General features: G+C 38.3%; 1 protein-coding gene across 5 annotated transcripts in view; it reads right to left on the bottom strand.

The window, feature by feature from the left end:
* Positions 1-8809: 8809 nt before the first annotated feature.
* Positions 8810-23026, bottom strand: part of PJA2 (praja ring finger ubiquitin ligase 2) — a 74151-nt gene continuing 59934 nt past the window's right edge. For all 5 annotated transcript variants that reach the window (XM_032335583.1, XM_032335587.1, XM_032335584.1 and 2 more), the window contains 3 exons: positions 14651-14765; positions 14151-14272; positions 8810-12330 (listed from right to left, as the gene is read on the bottom strand). In XM_032335583.1, coding sequence (XP_032191474.1) covers positions 12205-12330; positions 14151-14272; positions 14651-14765 — 363 coding nt within the window. In that variant the 3' untranslated portion in view covers positions 8810-12204. The remainder of the gene's footprint in view (positions 12331-14150; positions 14273-14650; positions 14766-23026) is intronic.

Here is a 23026-nt window from a genome sequence, read left to right as displayed (position 1 = left end):
GTGTGACCGAGCGGTCCTTCCAGCATTAGCAATCTCCAAGCAGCGCTGCCCTGGGGAGAGCAGAGGCAAGGGCTCACTTCCCACCGAGGAAAGGAGCTTGAGTTCGACTCACCTTAATTCTAACCAGAAGTGAGGGGTGGAGAGAGCCCAGACGTGTCTCAGCAGTAGGGTTAACTCTCCATGCACGGGAACCCGGGAGGTGCAGACTAAGTGTTCCCACCTCGCCCCGCCTGTGTGCCTGACAGGATTCTAAGGACTGCGCATGTCTGAACTCGCTCAGCCGCACAAGAGACGTGCCACCTGCACCTGTTTTATAGATGGAGGCAGCAGACACCTGGAGGTCAAGTAAGCTACAGGTGAGCTCACAGCTAGTACGCGGTCAGACTTGGGATTTAAACTCCGGCAACCTGACTGAGGGAGGAAAGAAAGAGCAAACAAAGAAGAGGGAGGAAACAGAGGACAGGAGGGTAAGCAAAGGATGGGACCTGTTGCCTCCGGAGGAACGGGCAGGATCGAGCGTGTCAATATGGCTGCAGCTTCCCTCTTTTCAGGCTCTTTCAAGAAAGTTTGCCCAGAACAACCTTAAATTTGAAAAGAAAAAATATTCTTCCCGGGTGCAAAGAGCCTTATCCTCACTTTTGTAGACATCATCTTTGACATTAACAGGTCACTAAGGAACGTTGTTACCCAATTTACAAGACAAAATGTTCTCTTCATTGTGATTTTTTTCTCCCCCACCCAGCAGGTTTCCTACTTCAGGACCATGAAGCAATCATGGGGCTCCTAGGGATTATTAATCAGTATTGTTATACTTAAAAAGCCCCAAATTTCACCCTGTACTTTCATTTTAATGGAAGGCCTGCTGCAGAGCAAGCGGTCAGGAATGCCAAGGCAGGCTAGACTCTGGTCTAGAAGAGATGAGATGTGCTTAACCTTCAAGCCCAGAGCTGTTTCTACAGGGTTTCCCAAGAGGCCTTCTGCTGACTTTGCAGGGGTGAACTGTGGTGGCAGCAACCAGACCAGAGGTTAGATGGTGGAATTTTCTGCAGAGAGAGTCCAATTAGAGAAGGACAAGCTCATTTTTTCAGACATGAATTATGGATGTCTTCCTGAATGCAGTGTGACAACTTTCTCAGTGATTTGAGAGCAGAGCGTTACAACAATGCAGTATCTTAAAGCATGGAGGGAAGGAAGGTTCTCTTGCTTCCCGGGTGAAGGATTGTGGCACGTCCCCTTGTGAGCGGAGACATGGTGGGGAGTAACGAAGTAGAGCTGTGAGCAGGGCTAGATCTCAGGCCCCTACCCTGCCTTTCCTGAACCTCAGGTGGATATACATTCCCAGTCCTAGCACTCGCTTTCTGAGCCAATATTCAACAGTACACCCTGCAGCCAACTCATCAGAGGTGAGCAGTCATGTTGTGGAGGTTGAAGTCAACTTTCCTAGGGGATGCTGCACTTTTTTGAGGCAAAGGTACAATTATACCTACATAAATATACACATGTGCATTTTTTGCTAATATGATAAAATGTTAATAATTCTTAAATTTTTTAAAGCCATAAAGGTAGATAATGGATACACAGGGGTTTGTTATATAGTATTCTAATTGCTCATGTATTTTTGAAATGTTATTAAAATGTTGGGTTATTTTTTTTTAAATATTGACATATCTTTTCAAAAATCCCTTAGAAGGTTAACATTTGTGCTCTGCAAATGTGGCAAATACCTGTGGAGAAAGTCTCAGCTGCTGGAACTTAGAGAACCACTGACATTTGCTTTTGTTTTCTGTCTCATTGTAGTTCTCCTGCTCTCCTGCTCTGCACACCCATTCTCTCTCCCCATGTCAAGACTTTCCTAACTTAAAACTGACCCAAAAATGGGAAGCAGAAATAAAAGGAACTCACAAGTAAATGTCTTGATCTGCTCATTTGTCACTCTTTTCCTCCTGGGTGGGCGTGCAGCTGAGGACCTATGCACAAAGCAGGCAAATGCAACCCATTTCTCATTTCACCTTAGCAGCTGCTCTGATTCACCGAAGGATTACACTGGGCAAGAAGGTAGGAACACAGCTTTTGGCCAAGTAGGACAACTGTTTGTGGTCAGAACACCTGAATTTAAGTCCTAGCTCTAGCACTTTCTGGCTGTGTGCACATGGGCCAGCCACTGCTTCCTCCTTAAGGGAGGTCATGTATCAGTGATTTAATCGTTAAGTATTCAATGATCCTAAGTACAAAGCAGTCTATAAATAGATAAGCTCCTTCTGCCAAGTTGCTTTGGCAATGCTCTCCCAGCCTCCATGGTATCTGTTACTGGAGATGATGAGGCCATGGGTTTTCATTAACCAAAAGGATTAGCTGTCTGGGACAAATTAGGGTAGAGCAAGACCATGTAGAGTGGATTTAGCAAAAATAACAGTAGGGACTCAGTATTTACACTGATTCTGTTATTTGCTTTCTACTTAGGCCTTATCAGTCTGTAGAAATACAACAGGTTTCCTTTGACCACATCACTGATCTTACTTGGAGATGTGGATAGTGGTCACTGACGCTGTGGGGGCCACAGACACTGATAAGAGAAAAATGGTAGAGGCAGTATTCTCTCCATAGTGGATCTGAGAGTTACATAAACACCTGCATCTGCTGAGATCATGTTTTGCAGGTAGGAGAATAAATTGATATAATATGTTTAGGCTCCTCTCTGGGCATATTCACTGTGTAATACAGGTAATTCCCAACTTCCAAATCATTTTTGATCCAGATATAGTGTTTTCATCTCCACTGAAACAGTGTTACAAAGGGTTACTGACCTTGCAGGTGAGTCTGCAAGGACTATCAGTACCGCAGCTGGAAGTTACCTTATTGATACTTACCTTGAGTGTTAACTCACTCACCTGGGCAGGAGGCAATATACCAGAGCATTGGAGTCAAATCCTGACTCCCCTCTTTCCTAGCTGTGTATGTGACCCTTGGCAGCTACTGAACCTTTTGATGCCTTTTATAGAATAGAACAGTCTACCTGTAACAATTTTTAAAAAAATTTTATTTATTTATTTGACAGAGAGAGATCACAAGTAGGCAGAGAGGCAGGCAGAGAGAGAGAGAGGAGGAAGAAGGCTCCCTGCTGAGCAGAGAGCCCAATGCGGGGCTCCATCCCAGGACCCTGAGGTCATGACCTGAGCCAAAGACAGAGGCTTTAACCCACTGAGCCACCCAGGAGCCCCTACCTCTAACACTTTTTATTAGGATTAACTAAGATGATGCATATAAGTCTACCTATAAAAGTTCCTGGCATATAGTATGCACTCAACAAATATTAGCTGATTTACTCACTATCCTACATCTTTCTTTTCCTCCTCTCTTCTTTATAACCCAAACAGCATTCAGCTCTTATGAGTTACAATGTAGCAAATTTGACAGTTTGACAGTGGTGCTTACTCCTTGTCAAGCCATGCGTAAGGCAGTTTCCAGGGTCTGTTATTTCTGGCCCACTAGCACAGTAACCAAAACGTGTAAGATATTTTGACCCAGATGCCGCACAGTCAGCAGGAAAGCCGGCTTCAGAACTGCCTACTTCTTGTTCCAATATCAGGTAAAAACACACTGAAGGCTTCTGTGTATGTGCCATAGAACACCAGGGCTAGAAGGGAAAGGGAGTAAAAATAGAGCACAGGAAAGAAGGTAAAACACTTTTAAGTGTTGCTGTTTTCCTCCATTCTGCTCAGCCCCATCTTTGGAAAATCAGTTTTTCAACTTCTCTGATTATGAGATCCCATGACCTGCTGCCGGGAGCCACAGGGCCAATCCCTCCAAAGAGATCTTCAACCTGTACACATAGCACCATCGCTGTAGTCTCTTTCAGCTTGAGGGGATTTGGTAGAGCTAGTCACCTTGGGACTTAGTATCTGTTGCTCTTTCTTGGTTTGGTTTGTTTCTAGCTTTGATAACCATAGAAGAGCTTTTTTTTTTTTTTAAGATTTTATTTATTTATTTGATAGAGATCACAAGTAGGCAGAGAGACAGGCAGAGAGAGAGGAGGAAGCAGGCTCCCTGCTGAGCAAAGAGCGTGATGCGGGGTTTGATCCCAGGACCCTGGGATCATAACCCGAGCCGAAGGCAGAGGTTTTAACCCACTGAGCCACCCAGGTGCCCCCATAGAAGAGTTCTTAAAGCTCTGTGAGCCAGGCATTCCCCCAGCCGAGACGAAACCCTTCCCATCTAGTGATTCCAGTGGCTTGGGACGGATGGACGGGCATGGAATAGAGCCTCCTCATGGCAATGGAGACTTCAGGAGGTCAGAGAATTTGAATATCTTGTTTATAGTTGTGCCAGAGCAGCACTTGGTAAACGTTTGTTAAGCAGATGGTAGCTTGGAATATTGCAAACAGGTCATCTTTTGGGTTTGCTGAGGCCATTTTATCAGCAGATTCTGGAAGGATGCCAGGCGGATATGTCCTAATATACTGTTTCCAAAAGCAGACTAATTTCTATTAAAAAAAAAAAAACACAAAACTTTAAACATCTTTCAGGTGCTACTTATTTAGATGTGGGTCGTAACTAAGGGATTCAACTGTGATTTCCCATTATACTAGACCAAAACTTACTATTCACAAGAGGTTGATTTTGTAAGCTCCCGAACCCTATTCTCATCTGCCTTAAATGTGAATTTAAAGTAATTTAGAAGCTGACGTTCTGTAATGGCATCAAACTTAGGGTACTGCAATTATCTCAGTTGAAGGACCTTAGTCCAGGTCAAGAAGGATTACTTGTTGAGGCCAAGCCTTGTCAGTAGGATGGTATGTAGTAGTTCTTTTAAAAACAACAACAAAACCAAACCAAACAAAACAAAAACAACCCCCGCCCCAACCAAAAACCAGGAAGCAAATGCAAGGAGGGCATAGCTTAAATCCCTGGGAAGAATTTAAAATAACATTTAAGGATGGAAATTTAAAGGAAATCCTCTGTCAAGTATCTATTCCTACTGATGAAACAATTTGGGATAAGGTTCTCTACACTTTGGAGTGATCACAATTGTTGATGGAAAATGCCCATGGCTTTTTTAAGGAAGACTTCCACAGACTTTTGGAAAAGATGGGGTTGAGTCACTTACAGACAGGTGTCTACATTAGTGAGGACTTACTGGCTGAAGACACTATTATACTATATAATAATATATAATAAATAATAACATAGTATATTTTATATAATCGTATGATATTATAATTAATAATTAATATAATAACTAATATACTAGCATGACACCATCTCGGGCCACTCAGAATAATTTCAGGATCCCAAATTATCAGGCAGTTAGGAGGTTCTTATCAGATCTTTCGTTGTTGTTGTTTTAAAAAAGATTTTATTTTATGGTTTGTCTCCCTCCCAATCCCATCTATTTTATTTATTTGACACAGAGAGAACACAAGCAGCAGAGGGAGAGGGAGAAGCAGGCTTCCCGCTGACCAGGAAGCCTGATGTAGGACTCCATCCCAGGACCCTAAAATCATATATGAGTTGAAGGCAGACAATTATCAGACTGAGCCACCCAGGTGCCCTTCATCAGATCTTAATAGTGATTAAGAAACTTTATGAACCAGGACATTAGAACTTTGGTCAGCAGTACATAACTTAAGGCAAAAATATGTCTCTGTAACAATTTAGCAAAGTAATATCGCAAAGAAAACATTTTTTTTTTCAGAATTTTGAACGGCCTCCCACCCCCTACCATTTCTTTTCCTCATTTTTAAAATTCAGACTGCATCCCAAAAAAGTAATTTGAATATTAACAATGATCAGATAGGCTGCTCCTATCCAGGAAGGTGGCATGAACAACAAAGAACCCTTGAATTCTTGAAAACCAGGACTCAATTTTTTAATTTGTAAAGTCAGAGCAAAACAACCTACTTTGCAAATTCATTATTAAGATTAAAACAGAGAGCCTAACACAATGTCTAATACTTAGCACTTCATAAATGAAACTTAAAAAAAAAGATTTTATTTATTTATCTGAAAGAGAGAGAATGAGAGCGAGAGCGTGAGAGCAGGGGGTAGGGTGAGAGGGAGAAGCAGACGCTCCGCCGAGCAGGGAGCCCATTGTGGGACTCAATTTCAGGACTCCAGGACCAGAGCCGAAGGCAGCTGCTCAACCAACTGAGCCACCCAGGCGCCCCAAATGAAACTATTCTTATAATGTTTTTACATTATAATGTTTTTTTTCCTGGGCACCTTGGTGGCTCAGCAGTTAGGCATTTGCCTTTGGCTCAGGTCATGTTCCTGGGGTCCTGGTGGGATCTAGCCCCACCTGGGGGCTCTCTGCTCAGTGGGGTGTCTGCTTTTCCCTCTCCCTCTGCCCCTTCCCTTAGCCCCGGACCCGGCTCATGCTCTCTCTTAAATAACTAACTAAAAAGTATAAATAAAAATGCATTTTCTTCGATGAATCTTAGTAAGAAGAGATGCTGTGTTATAATCAAAAGAAATCACAGTGCTTACAGAATTTCTTAATTTCTGCACTGAATGGCTAACAGGTGCTATCTTTCTAAAAAGATAAAGATCTCCTTCCAATTTTCACTATAAAAACTGTATATGGATTATGAACTAAAAATTCAAGATGGGAATAAATTGCCATAGCCAGGCATGCAGCCTTTTAGTAAAATTATTATTGGTTAAATTTTACTTATTTTAATAAAGTTCCCCTGTCAAAATCTTTCAACTTCTGAGAGATTAAGATGCTTTTATGATTTTCATCTGAAATGTTCATCAATCCTCAAAGGTAGTGCCAAAATCAAACAATGATGGAAAGCAACCATATTTCTCCATGACTTTGCATATCAACAAAGAACTTTTTTTTTCAAACCTTTTCCCATGCACAAACAGTAGTACTGAACCTGTAATTTAGATTCAGTACTTTATAGAGAAAACAAGCAGAACAACTAAGCATCTTGTCAAGGTCATGTTACATCAAATATCACTATTTTTGAGAGGAAAAATAGATTATAAAAATTATAAAAATGAGGGATGCCTGGGCAGCTCAGGTCATGATCTCAGGGTCCTAGGATCGAGCCCCATATAGGGCTCTCTACTCAGTGGGGAGTCTGCTTTCCCCTCTCTCTCTCTGGCTACTTGTGATCTCTATCAAATAAATAAATAAATAAAATCTTTAAAAAATTATTAAAATGAGCTTGATATTATCACTTATCAAATTCTAGGACGGATTAATAAACAGATGGCATGTGAGCAGTTGGAAAAGGAGGTAGTGTCGTTTCACTAAGAATAAAGGCATTTCCAGCTAACTTCATTTCCCTTCTTGACTTAATATATTAGCAGATTAGGCTACTTCCATAGACAGAGCAATCTGCTTGTCTGCCAAACATGATAAAATCTCTTATGGTGTCCTTTTAGGGAAGATGAAGAACCATAAGCACATCACTGATTTCGACAGTTGCTTCCACAACTGGACCTAAAGTACTGATGAACGGATCCAAGTCACCTGGAGCACAGCCTACGGTGGCATTCTTACGAGGGTCTGCATGCATTTCATCTTGTTATTTATCATTAACTTGAACAAAGCCACTAAATACTAAAGGCATGCTTCATCAAAACTGAAACAGACACAAGGCAAAGAGAAAGAATGAGAACTCCTTCCTAAGGACCTTTCCAACTTATAGCAAGTAAGGACAAATGCAGTGCTTCAATTAGGTTACCGAGAAATTGTTTAAGTAATTTAAGGAATGGATTTGGCTTGCCAGCAATGCCTGTAAAGTTCAACAAGAGGTAAACAGTAGGATATGTTTATCTAATGGTGATGGTAACAGATAACATCAACATATTCCAACCCTAACAGTCACGAGAGTCATTCTGACGTCGGCAATACAGCCTCTGGACCCTGCTGTCAGACCATGGAAGAACGGTGCTTAGTGCTGAGCAGTGTACTTAAGAGAGGGATTGGAAGGACCAATGCCAGGTTGGGCTGGAATGGACAACATTTAAGAACTGAGAAAAATGTGAAATCGGAGGGAAGTTGTGAAGAGGTGACCACACTGAAGAGACAGGACCTTTCTGTCCAGTGTTACAAGCGTGCTATTTATAAACACATGTAGGTGACACGCTTTTAACAATGAAACCCATCCCTTGTAGGAGTGCTGAGTAGCTCTAACTCTGGAAGCAGGGGTTGGATAAAAATCACATGACATTTATAAGAGGATATGGCATTAGAGAAGAGGTGTGCCAACCCTGTCTCTAGTTCCAAGACTAGTTTTCTAGTACGTGTCTATTCTATTAAGTGGGAATCACAATTCTAAACATTTTAAAGCTTCTAAACAAAATGATTTGTTTTCTAATTTAATGTGTGCATAACCCATCAGCACTCAATTTACCCTTCTGAAATGGGTGAAAATTTTGAACCCTTTGGAAGTCATGAGAAATCTTCCTCAACAAGTAGATTTGGTGACAGTCCTATGCCTGATCTGGAGCAAGCCACTGAGGGAAGGTGGGCCTCTATCTGGGAACTCTGAGGGTTTCTGCAGTCCTGAGTCAGTGTGGAAATCAGGCTCTGCTGAACCCACAAGACTGCTGAGAACATTAGGCAGGAGAGGACAGTGACTACTCCCTCAGAGCCCTTTCCAAGTCCATCAACCACTTCCGTATAGCTGGGCTGTTAGGGCCTTCTTGGGCCACAATTGAAGGACAATGAAATCATGTGCCCAGGAGACTATTCCAGACTTTCTTAATAGCTGTGCTCTTTGCCATTAATGCTAAATCCTCCACGGGTTTAAATTATAGAAGTGATGTGACTGCACAATTAAATATTAGAAATGACCACTGAGTACATCCTGTTTATTGTTTATGATTTACACGGAAAATGATGGACTAGGGTTGTTGAACAATAAACCAATCATTACATTTAGACCTGGGCTTTTGAAAACTTGCATTCCATTTTAACAGTTCATATATATTTAACAGCTTATATATAAATCCAAATCACAAATAATCTTAAGAGTTAGTTAGCTCAGAGATAAACAATTAAGGAACACAATAGAAAACCACATGGATCTACCTTTAAATATCAGCATTCATATTACAAGGAAGAAGAAAATGTTTAAAAAAAATAGAATTATTAGATCAAGTCACTTAACATAGAGAAGAGAAACAATATTTTTATCAGTATTTATACTTATTCCTAATTTACCTTCATATATTCTTAACTTTTCCAAAAGGATCCAAACAGTATTTCAGAGAATCAAACAATATTTTGGTATCTGAACTTTTCCGCTTCTACTTATATTAACTTGTTACAATGAAAATCCTAAAATTTCAATTTTCTTAAAAAAATTTTTAAGCCAACTCTTATTCGACTTTTCTCCTTCACAGCAGCTGTTTATAGATAGTAGGGAGCCAAGAATGAAGGATAGAAACAGATGGAAAGCAAAAAGTACAACCGCTATCTTAAGTTCAGCTCTCAACACTACTGGTTGAGTTTGGAACCAAAACCTCTTAACAACTGGCATATAATAGCTAAATCTTAACAGGCAAAAAAGAAATATTTTCTTTGGGACAGCTGCTACTAGGAGAAGAAAACTGACGTCCCTTAATACTGCCTAAATATAACGGGGCGCTTGGGTGGCTCAGTGGGTTAAAGCCTCTGCTTTCGGCTCAGGTCATGACAGTCCTCAGATAGAGTCCCGCATCGGGCTCTCTGCTCGGCGGGGAGCCTGCTTCTTCCCCCCTCTCTCTCTCTGCCTGCTTGTAATTTCTGTCTGTCAAATTTAAGAAAAAAAAAAATTCTTAAAAAAAAAAAAAAACTGCCTAAATATAATTTGTGGCTTACTACAGAGCAATCTGTAGCAATGTCAGTTTAACCAGTAAGCATCATAACTGATCAATATTACTTAAAGGAAACAAATAACAACAAAAAAGAAACAAGAAAAAGAAAGAAAACAAATTAAAAATCACACTAGCCACGAAGTTCCACAATATACACATGAGAATTAAGTTTAATCTGATTTGACTCCTCGACACTGATCGTCAATGAAATATGGTATGGAAAGATCACAGAGTAGAAAACAAGCAAAGATTAGTTTATACAACAGTGACTATATACATCAGAAGGAAAACATGCTAGCTAATGCAACATTAAGGCCTGAATGTAAGCATTTCCAAAGTCACAGAAGCCCCAAAGAACCCCTAAATTACAAAGTCACCACATTACATGCATGCAATGTTCAGTTTTGTTTTACCCATAAAAGGATACACAGTATTTTGCTGTAAATACCAGACACACATTTACAATATATGCAAAAATTAGAATGCAAGTGTTATGTTCCTTATAGTTAAGCCTCAAATGTGCCAACAGTGAAAATTCATTTAAGAACGAAGAAAAGAGATGGAATATAAATACTCAAAGAAATGACACAAATAAAATGTAACTTTGCATTTGGGAAGCCATATAAATATTCCTTTTATGTGTCCCAACTAAATTACCAATGTACTACTCAGATGGATGTACACTCGCTACATGCTTTACAATTTTACTTGCTCAAATGCGATATTCTAACACCTATCATTCTCTGGTACTGAGAGCAAATCACATCTGTAAGTTAAATATTATGTCCATCTTTGTACATACATATTTGCCTACTGGGTGTGATCACCTAAACGGAAAGCTATGCAATCTTATTTTGGAGTTACATAATTATGGATGACCCTAAAGGCCAAATTTCCCATAAAAAAACAACTAACCAAAGCTCATTTCCTCATGTTTATAGAAGAATCTGAACGGAACTCTTTTGGCGGGCAAATCTGGGGTCAGGGTCTTCTTTTCTCTTTTATAGAAAGGAAAATAAGAAAGGAACCATGTTACATGTTCAGTTCTGCTCACAATCACTAGGTGATCACCCTACTCCTTTTTCACCCAGGGCTTAATTTGGTTTAATATGAAACAACCCATTTTTATTATTTATTTCCAAGTGAATAATTTTATCAAAATAAATTAGTGTAAAGAAACAAATGTACTATGAATAATCCTTATTCAGGAATACTTTAAAGAAATAAATTATAACACAGTAAGGTTTAGATATGTTATAAAAAGATGTGGCCAAATCTGTCCTATACCCCGTTAATTTTATGCTTTACACAAGTTGGTACAATTAACCTTCCAGTTTTTTAAGGATCAGATTTCCTCTTGGGATACAACAGAATGAATGTTTAAACACATGATGAATGTCTTCAGACTTTCTAAAATATTTCTGAACCAAAATTACTTTAAACAAACTGTATCTAATATTTATAAATTTATAAACAAGCATATTTATAAATTTATAAATTAAAAAAACAAGACTTATCTAAGAAATGTGCCATGAATGTTCTCAAGTATAACTGTAACCAGGTGGAAAGGGAAAAAGGATTTCATAAGGCCATCTAATTCACCTCATCATACCAAACACTGAGCACACTAGATTGTTCAGAAGCTTTACTAACCTTACCTCAAGCACCAACCATAGTAAAACACTCATGCTTTGCTAACCTTACTTTAAGCACATCCACCACTAAGAAAAGGAAAAAAAAAGTTACTTTACTATCTAACCATTCCAAGGGGATTACATTGAGAATCTTAAAATTTTGTGGTGATTAAGCCAAAATTTTGGCCTTTGTTTTGATTCTAAAAAGTCCTAATTTTAAACAAAGATGGAAGAGTAGACACCTTCCTAAAAAAACCACTCAGTATTATGAACCAAGAGGTTCTGATGTAGCAAAAGCAAAGCGACCAATGAAAAAAGCACGTTTTAGAATACTTTTTATTTCCAATGAAACCAAATTTTACTACTGTTGTGATCACAGTCTTCACATTTGATGCAAATAGGAGAATTTAATTATAATCACTTAGTGGCAGTACTTCAGACAAAACCAGTAATATGTGCCACATACATGATTATTTCTTCTGGAGAGAGTTAACTGGTAAGCTTGACTTTACAATTAATACCAACATGTTCAACAAAAGAAAATGGATGCACTGCTTCAACATTCAGCTTGAAAATGTTTAGTACTTTCTGCGAACCTAAATTTAGTTTAGAAAGGTTAATATTCTTCTTTCTAAACTATGGTATAGACTATATATAGGATTTTAAATTTATTTATATATAATTATTTGCACATCAGATTGAGAAGGGATTTGCAGAATGACTTTTAGACATAGTGATCTCATTCAAGGGTTAAAGTTTAAGGGGCTTCTGCAGAGCTGTCAGCGGAAGGGGGGGCCTCCTGGTCAGGCTCAGAGGACGGAGCTGCCGAGGCTTCGATGACGGCGGGTGGGAAGTGGCGGCGGCACACGGGGCACGTTCCCGACTGGAGGGGAAGAAAAGCAAGGTCAGAGCCAAAGAAAAGGTCTTAACTGCCACACAGTATCTTAGCAAGGATAAAACCCAAAAAACCCCCATTCTCATTCTCAAAGAAACAACGGTATCTGTTATCCTAAAAATCAAATCAAATAACTTAAAAACAAAAACTGAATCAACTTCAAACCCACATAATCCAGAGAAGCAAAAGTGTGATGCTATTTCCTCTTTATCCCAATCAGATTCTAATTTCTTTGAGGGTGAACAGCATCTCCTAAACATGTTTGTATCTTTCGGGTCAGTCATCTTTCACTCAGGATTAGTGGAGAGTCTACTAGACTCCTTGCTCAGCGCTGTGCAATGTGAGCAAGGAGTCACTGGAAAATGAGTAAGGATATGTCCCAGTGTGTCCCAGAGTTAGTGTGAGAATTAAATGAGAAAATAAACAAGTCATCTACCAGTGCCTGACACATAGCAGGAACATTTAGATCCTTCTTAAGGCTTAGATAATTAATATATGGGATTTTAAATACATGGGAATTTAAATAAAGGAGATATGAAGGACAGAAAAGGTGGAATTTAAGCTGGCCCTGCCTAGATCATCTAATCCTGCAGATGGTATGGGGGAAAACTACACCAGCTATGCAAATATAAACAAATGTACACAGGAGTCAATGTGAACAGACAGGCTGGGGGCTAGATCACAGAATGCCTTGAAAGCCAAGAGAGAAATTTTAGATTTTATAATGGAATGGTGAAAATTTCCACACTGGATCTTACAAATCTTTTTTTAAATAATTTTTTTTTTAAAGATTTTATTTATTTATTTGACAGACAGAGATCACAAGTAAGCAGAGAGGCAGGCAGAGAGAGAGAGGGGGAAGCAGGCTCCCCGCTGAGCAGAGAGCCCCATACGGGGCTTGATCCCAGGACCCTGAGACTGTGACCTGAGCTAAAGGCAGAGGCTTTAACCCACTGAGCCACCCACGTGCCCCTGGATCTTACAAATCTTAAGTAGAACTTTGACAACCATGAAGTGGCAGTAGAAGGGTAGCAACAGCAAAGAAAGCAAAAGGACAGAAAGGAAAGGAGGAAGAAGAGGAGGAAGAAAGAAGGGGAAAAGGGAAGGAGTGGCTATAGGGAACAGAGGGAGTTATATCCCTAAGTACATAAGCTGTGAAAGTGATTTGGGAATTTCTACCTTACTGCCTATAAAAATACTTTGTGTAAAAACAGAGTTCACAGAGAAGATTTAAAATAAGATTTTAATAAGATTTTAAATAAGACTCTTTGTTTTTTTTCTTAAGTAATTCAAATTTAGTTAAAAATAATTGGGTAAATATTTAGGGAGAATATATATAGTTGGAATAGGAGGTTTCTTGTAGGTGATTACATATTTCTCGTATATATTTTCAAAGACCTTGATTTATATTAGCAGAATATATATATATTATTACAGCACTTTAAGAGGTGCCATAGGCTTTTTTTTGCTTGTGATATTTTTGAAAACACAAATTTCAGGGATATGATTAAAGATCTACTAGGTTTATCCTAAAATGATTTTTTGATATTTAATCATTTCCAAAAATGATTAAATATGCTAAGCAATTAGTGTTATCTATATTGTTTTTCAGAAATGTTAGTAAAGTAAAATAGTTTCACATTATCATTAATCTGTAATCCTTAAATTGTAATCAATCTTTAACACTTAATTAAAAAGTACTACAAGTATAAAGCTGAATAAAATAGGCTTAAAAGATACTATCATCACTAACTTTCAGGAGGAACTATTAAAATATTAATTTCAAAAAAAGTAAAAATAAAACTCACCTTCTGTAGCCAAATTGAGACACAAGGTTTGTGAAAGAAATGGTGACAGGGAAGCTCTGTTGCTATATCATCCTTAATATACTCACTGCAACAGATTGGACAGCACTGCTCTTGACCAATTGCTGAAAATCAAAAATAATCTGATCAATCCCATAGAGTTCAATTTTAATAAAACTGAAAACCAACATATTAACTCATAGACGATACCTATGACAGACAGAAGAGCCATCTTTGAAAAAGTAATTGTTTCTGTAATAAATGACAATTTGGAATTTAATAAATACTGCTTTTGTAGAAAAGTTGGCTGAGGCACATTTGTTCCAGCCCATGACTTAATAAATTAAAAATATTCTTCCATTAGGTGAAAGTTTGTCAGAATCTGGCTCCACAGAAAAACTAAGGAAAGTTTCTAGTAGTCAGTATTTATCTTTCAGGTACATTGATAATACATGAAAACATGAAACGTGTTATCTGACATGAAAGATCAACTTTGCCCTTACCGGTGTGGTCTTCAAGAACAAGGGTCTCTGGAAGACCGTCAATGCTTTCCTTACTGGCTGGTGGATTGGCCACCTCAACATCCACTGCCAGAGACTCTAAATGTGCCAGTGCAGTCTGAAAAAGAAGTTACAGCTCCTTGTTAGAAAAAAACTTTAAAACAGTAATAAAAAGCAATTTTTTAAGGTATTTTTCAAAATTATATGCACCACTAGTCTCTTCTGCTTCAGTCCCCTGCCCTTTTTGTCTCCTCCCAAAAGGAATCATCGCCACACCAAAACATCAAAAAGTATCCAAAAAAGCACCGTACTTCTCACAAGAACAACAAAAATCTATCTTGTCTCAAGAATCATCTACTTGCCCACCATATCTGTATCTTCAGAAGAGGGTTACCTCTTCCAACTTATGAGTTCCTGTGTGAAAGCAGTAAGATGAAACAAAGTGAACACTTTTGGACAGGCTCAACATATGAAAGATAAAATGTGACCGAGGTTACCAGATGATGTTCAAGTTATAGAAGCAAACAAATAATGTATTTCTGAATGGCTGTATCTATCACTGGCAAAGAGTCAGCACACCCACATGACTATTTTTACTAATATTACTGGGTTATCTGAGATATGAACTTTAATTAGGGGTTCAATGTCTATATAAATTTACCATTCTAACAAAGATGAAAGGAACAATAGATCATATAACATCTTAGTATAATCCTTCTGTGGCTTGATTAGCCCTTCCAGCTACAATTAGAACTACAGGTAGGACTTATATTCATGGGATCCAAAAGGTAGAAACCCAAACACCCATCAACAGATGAATGGATAAACAAAATATGGTTGGTAAAGTGTACAGTCAAATTCAGAGTACTTTGATACTATAATGTAATGTGTCAACTGCTTTATTCTAGTATAAAGGTTAAAGGAAAAGAGTTACCACTATAGCACAATAATTTGTTAATAATATACAATATAAAAAGAGGTAAACTGTAACATCAAATACATAAAAGGGAGGAATAAAAGTAGAGGTTTTTTTTTTTTTAAAGATTTTATTTATTTATTTGACAGACAGAGATCACAAGCAAGTAGAGAGGCAGGCAGAGAGAGGGAGGAAGCAGGCTCTCTGCTGAGCAGAGAGCCTGATGTGGGGCTCGATCCCAGGACCCTTAGACCATGACCTGAGCCAAAGGCAGAGGCTTAACCCACTGAGCCACCCAGGCACCCCAAAAGTAGGGTTTTTGTATGTAATATAAGTTTAGTTGTTATACCATAAAACAGTGTTAAGATGTTTTACATAAGCCTCATGGTTACCACAAAGCACAAATCTATGTTAGATTCACAAAAGATAGAGAAAAGTAAATTAAACACCACCACTATGGAAAATCAAGTCACAAAAGAAGGCAGCAAGAGAGGGAGAAAGGAAAAAGAGAAAAAATAACTAGACAACAACTAGTAAGACGGTATAAGTAAAGTCCTTACTTACAAACAATTATTCTAAATATAAATGGACCAAATTCTCTAGGCAACAGGCAGAAAATAGCTGGCTGGATTGAAAAAGCAAGACCCAACTATATGCTGCCTACAAGAGACCCATTTCAGCTTTAAGGACACACAGGCTCAACGTGAAGAGACAGAAAAAGATATTCCATGCAAACAGAAACCAAAGAGAGCAGGGGTAGCTACATTTGTATCAGAAAAAATAGACTTAGGCCTGGGCACCTGGGTGGCTCAGTGGGTTAAGCCTATTCCTTCCGCTCAGGTTGTGATCCCAGGATTCTGGGATTGAGACCCACCTCGGGCTCTCTGCTCAGCAGGGAGCCTGCTTCCTCCTCTCTCTCTGCCTGCCTCTCCATCTACTTGTGATCTCTATCAAATAAATAAAATCTTTAAAAAAAAAATAGACTTCAGGCCAACAATGGTTAACAAGTGACCAGGTTATTTTTTTAATAATAAAGGGTCAATTGCTCAAGAGGATAAAATAATGACAAATAAATATGCACCCAATATTAGAGCACCTAAGTATATTAAGCAAATAAAAGTAGATCTGAAGTGAGATTACACAACAATAAATAATACTAGGGGACTTCAATACCTAACTTTAAAGAATGGATCATCCAGATAGAAAATGAGAAATAAAACATTAGACCTGAACTACACTTCAGCTAAAATCGATCTAAGACTATACAAAAAATTCCATGCAACAGCAAAAGACTACACATTCTTCTCAAGTGTACATAAAACCTTCTCTAGAATAGATCATATGGAAGGTTATAAAACAAGTCTTAGCAAATTTAAGAAGACTGAAATTGTACCAACTTTCTTTCTGACCAAAATGGCAAGAAACAAAAAAATCAACAACGGAAAAGAAAACGCAAAAATTTACAAATATGTGAAAATTAAAAAACACATTCCTGAAAAACCAATGGGCCAAAGAAGAAATCGAAAGGTATCTTGAAATAAAAGCAAATGGAAACAACAGCATGTCAAAACCTACAGGATGATGCAAAGGCAGTTCTGAGAGGGAAGTTTATAGTAATAAATGCCTAAATGTGCTACATATTAAAAAAAAAAACCTCAAATAAACAATCTAACTTCACAACTCAAGGAAACAGAAAATGAAGAACAAAGTCAAAAGTTGGCAGAAATTAGAGCAGAAATAAATGAAACAGAAATCAGAAAAACACAAAATACCAACAGAACTAAATGTTGTTTTTTGAAAAAATAAACCAAAATGCTAAATCTTTAGTTAGACTAAGAAAAAAAAGAAGAGACTTAAGTAAAATTAGAAATGAAAGAAGATGTTATAGCTGCTACTACAAAAATACAAAGGATCATAGCAGACTATCACGAATAATTATACACCAACAAAATGGATAACCTATAAGAAATGGGTCGATTCCTAGAAAACATGCTGACATCAAGAAGAAACAGAAAATGTGAACAGACTAACATAAGTAATACTGAATCAGCAGTCAAAAATATACCCCCCAAAAAAGGCCAGGATCAGATAGTTTTCCTGGACAATCCTATCAAACATTTAATGAAATAAAAGCCAATCCTTTTCAAGCTCTCCCAAAAAAATGAGAAAGAGGGAACACCCTCAAATTCACTGTTTAAAGCCAGCATTATCCTGACGCCAAAGTCAGATTAGGACATAAGAAAGAAAATTAAAGTCCAATCACCCTGATGAACATAGATGCAAAAATCCTCAACTAAATTCCTGCAAGCTGAACTCAACAGCACCTGAAAAGGTTCATACACTACAATTAAGTGGGATTTATCCCTGGATGCAAGAATGGTTGCAACACATGCAAGTCAATAAACATGGTATTACGGAGTAAGAGATAAATATCATATGATTATCTTAATAAACACAGAAAAAAACATTTGACAAAACTATCATTCTTTCACAACAAAAGCTCTCAACGAATTAGGTACAGAAGGAACGTACCTCAACATAATTAAGGTATCCATGTATGACAAGACCACAGCTAATCTCATAATCAACAGTGAGAGGCTAAATGCTTTTAAGATCAAGAACAAGATAAGGGTGCCCAATCTCAGCACTCCTATTCAATACAGTACTGAAAGTCCTAGCCAGAGCATTAAGGCAAGAAAAAGGAATAAAAGGCATCCAAATTGGAAAGGTGGAAGTAAAACTGTCTCTGTTTGCAGATTTCATCTTTTACGTAGCAAATCCCAAAGACGCAAAGACCCAAAGACCCAAATCCCAAAAAGTTGTTTGGACTAATCAACAAATTCAGGGAAGCTCTATGGTATAAAGTCAAGATATAGAAATCAGTTGTGTTTCTGTACACTAACAAAGAAATATCTGAGAAAGAGATAAAACAATCCCAATCACAATGCATCAAAAGCAATAAAGTACTTAGGAATAAACTTAACCAAGAAGGTGAAAGATTCCATTTACTGAAAACTGAAAGACGAAAGAGAATGAAGATATAATGGAAAGATATTCCATGTTAAGGAACTGGAAGAATTAATATTAAAATGTCCACACTACCCAAAGCAATCTACAGATTAAATGCAATTCCTATCAAAATTCCAATGGTATTTTTGACAGAAATAGAAAAAAAATTTCTAAAATTTGTATGGAACCACCTAGGCCCTGAATGGCCAAAGCAAAGAACAAAGCTGGGGGTATCACACTTTTTCATTTCAAACTATACTACAAAACTGCAGTAATCGAAAACAGTATAGTAGTGGCATAAAAATACTTAGACCTGTGGAACAGAATCAAGAACCCAGAAATAAATCCCGGCATATATGGACAATTAATATTTTTGAGAAGGGAGCAAGGAATTTTCACTCGGGAAAGGATAATGGCTTTAATAAATGATATTGGAAAAAACAGTTAATCACACACAGAAGGATAACTGCATATATAAACTGTATCACTACCTTAGCACCACACAAAAATTAACTCCACATGGACTAAGGACTTTAATACCTGAAACCATAAAATTTCTAGAAGAAAACACTGGTCCTTGACACTGATCTTGCCAATGATTTTTTGAGTATGACAACAAAGGCACAGCAACAAAAGCAAAAATAACTAAGTGGACTACATTAGATTAAAGAGCTTCTGCGTATCAAAAGAAACCATTAAAAAAATGAAAAAATCAAACTACAGAGTAGAGGAAAATATTTGCAAATCATGTATCTGATAAGACATTGACACCTGAAACATAAAAGGAACTCTCACAACTCAGTGAAAAAGAAACCAAAACCAAAAACTGACTTAAAAATGGGTAAAGGAAATGAGCAAATATTTTCCCAAAGAAGACATACAAACAAGTAAGTACATAAAAAGATGCTCAACATCACTAATCTTCAGAGAAATGCAAATCAGAATCACAGTGAGGTATCACTTCACAAGGGTTAACAATGGCTATCACCAGAAAGACAAGAAAGAACAAGTACTGGCAAAGATGTGGAAATAAGGGAACCCCTTGGAACTTTTGGTGAGAATATAAATTGGTAGAGTCATCATGAAAAACAGTATAAAAGTTCCTCCAAATATTAACAGAACTACCATATGATCCTACAATTTCACTTCTGAGTATACATCTAAGGAAAATGAAGTCAGGATCTTGGAGCCATATCTGTACTCCATGTTCACTGCAGTATTATTCACTATAGCCAAGATATGGGTATAACCTAAATGTCCATCAATAGATGAACAGATAAAGATGAGGTACCTATATATACATACTGGACTATTATTCAGCCATAAGAAAGAAAAAATTCCTGCTACCTGAAATATGTCGGACAGAGAACGTAAGTACCCAATCATATAATTTACAGGTGGAATCTAAAAAACCTGAACTCACAGAGAGAACAGAGGGTAGAATGGTGAGGAGTAGGGGAAGCAGGGAGATGGTGGCCAGAGGGTACAAACTTCCGGTTATAAGATCAATAAATTCTGGGAATCTCTGCAAAGAGGGTGATATAATTAACAATACTGTATTATATACATGAAAGTTGCTGAGAGTAAAAATCTCGAATGTTCTTACCACAAGAAAAAAATGGAAATTATGTGAGATGATGCAGGTGTTAACTAACCCTACAGTGATAATCATTTTGTTCAATGTAAGTGTATCAAACGAACACCTTGTACACCTTAAACTTATAAAATGTTATATGTCACTGATACCTCAATAAAGCCAAGAAAAATGTGGTATATACATACAATGAAATATTACTGAGCTTTCAAAAGCAAATTCTGACACATGCTACAACACGGATGAACCTTTAAAGCATATGCTGAGTGAAATAACTGGTCACATAAGGATAAATACAGATGCCACTTAAACGAGGTACCAAAAGTAGTAAAACTCAGAGACATAAGTAGAATGGTAGTTGCCAAGGGTTGGGGAGAGGAAGGAGCAGGGACTTACTGTTCACAATGTACTTAATGCTCCTTAACTGTATACTAAATAGTGGTTAGGTAATTTTACATTATGTATATGTTACCACAATAAAAAGGAAGCTGGGCCTCCCATGTAGGAGGATTCTGCCTGACAGTTAACATTGCCCTCTCTTGGATGGCAGACATAACCTTTTGTATACTCTTCAGGATTTAGCTTGGATAATGTCACAATGAATTATGTCTTTCCAAAAAGAATCTGACGTAACTTACAACAGACGATATGGCCAAGGCCTAAGCAAAGTCAGAACAAAGAAAAGGAGAAAGCAAAAAAGGTTCATCATAAGAGTTAGTAAATACACCTAATAATTCTGAACACCAATTTGACTCTGAGTTTGCAGAGACTGCAAAAAGACAAACAGTGTGCCAGAAAAGGAATTACTGACTCTTAGCTCCAAATTCACCTTTCATTTCTGTCTGTTAAAATAGATCTGGACCTTTTGAATATTTTCCCCTTTTTGGCCTACATGACCTTAGGTTTTGTCAGTAGAGAGCTCTGGCGAGATCTCACAGAAGTACTTTGCTGCTTGGTTCTAGTGGGCTTGCTGGGAAGGCCTGTAGTGGTGGAAGGGTTTCCTATGGTGGGCTTCTGTGTCAGATGACTTCTCCAGCAGGAGGCACCTCTAGTGCCAGGGGCTTCTCCATCGCTTGGCTCCAGAAGCACATGTCATTTCTCCAGCGCCTGACAGATGCTATATAAGGTAGCCAGCAGATTCCCCTGGCACCTATCTTGGGTGGCTTTGCAGCAGTGTGCTTCCAGTCCTCATGTCCTTGTAAACAGTTTCTCTAGCACTCCAGAAGGCGGATTTCCAGCAAGTTCTGCCAGCAGAGTAGCACAAGCACTTCTCTAAGAGCCACAGCTATGCCCTCCCAACAGCCTGGATCTCAGCCCCAAGCGGAGGTGGGGGTGGGGTGTGTGTGCTTTTCCTAAGGTTATTCCTTGAATCTGCTATTCCTGCTTCTGGCCAACAGAAATGAAATGTTATCAATACAAAGCCTGATTACAAATAATCACATTAATCACAATCAAACTACCACTGGGGTCCACTGCAATGAAGTGCCAACTAATACATGTGTCTTGGGAGCCCAGGTGCCTGCTGCACTTGACCTTATGGCAATAATGATGACTGTAAAATCTAATGTGGGATGAGATCCTTTAGAGTGTCCCTGCTCACATACGAAGAGAAAAGACAAACTCAGTGCCACTAACTCTCAGAGCAAGGTACTGTGTAAGAACTACAGTTTCTAGCCCTAGAACAAATATCTTATCTCTGAAAATCAAACACAAAATTTAATTGTGTGAACTGCTAAATTAAAATGAGAGTTTAATTCTGTCTTGTGTCACTGACTGGCTTAATCAGGATTCTGATACTTAAAACGGGAACATCTGGTTGGGCTCAGTGGAAACAGACTATTTTGAATTCCCAAGTCACTCAGAGCCTCCTTCTTGCAGTAGAAGTAGCATACCTTCCACAGACCAGCTCTTCTCATCTTGAGAACCCTGTGATAATCCCGCTTGGAGTGTATATCTCTTATTATTTCTATGCCCAACAGTGAATTATCAAAAACAACATCGTCCAAAAAAAGGGCAGGATGATCAAGAACACATACTCTTCAGGAATGTAGGTTCAGGTCACTCCATCAGGTAAAGATGCCTAACCAGCTGAGATCCTTGCTGAAGGCACACAAAATATAGAATGGGTTACGGAAGAAGGAAACCACAGCTCTCAACTATAGCCTGCGACCAAATATAAAAACAAGGATCAGTAGGCTTTGCATATTTTCTATGAGCTTGTTATGTTTTTATTTGTATCTGCTAACCATTTTCTTTTTCCTTCCCATTTTTATTTCATATGGCAGTTAACTTTACAATTTAATTTTATATAAGAGAATGCTCAATGTGACTGACTGAATTTGTAGAGTAATTAATATTTAGTGATGGATATAATGACCCTTGGAGTCTGCTCATTTGTTCATTCTTGAGCTAGGGTGAAAACCTCTCCATTTTAAGAATAGGTGTATCTCGTTAGGTGAATAGTTGCACTGCTGTTGAAAGGAGCTCAAATGCGTGTAGAAAGGTGTATGGGATCCAACTGGACTCTTCTCCAGTTATTACTGTTCCTCAAATCTAAGTTCCCTGTTTTTGTCAGCTCTGTGAAAACGGATTTGGGCTATTTAAGTATTTTCCTCTGATAGCTGTCACACTGTCAATTAAGCTTTGTTCACAGAAGACGCTGCAGAAACACTGCAGAAGGAAAAGGGCTTTGCTTCTAATCCCAGCGTGTCTACTTGACACAGGTTTCCATGGCATGCGTGGTTCTCTCCAGCAGCAGACTTTGGCAATGCCCACAGCTTCTCCAGCATCTAGCTCTTGTAATGCAAGCTGCCAGCAGCACTCAGGGGCCAGCAGCTCCCCCAGCATCCACCCTGGACAG

The sequence above is a fragment of the Mustela erminea genome, chromosome 3 (assembly GCF_009829155.1).
Source record: "Mustela erminea isolate mMusErm1 chromosome 3, mMusErm1.Pri, whole genome shotgun sequence".
Lineage (NCBI taxonomy): Eukaryota > Metazoa > Chordata > Mammalia > Carnivora > Mustelidae > Mustela > Mustela erminea.
This window is presented reverse-complemented; position numbering and strand designations above follow the sequence as displayed.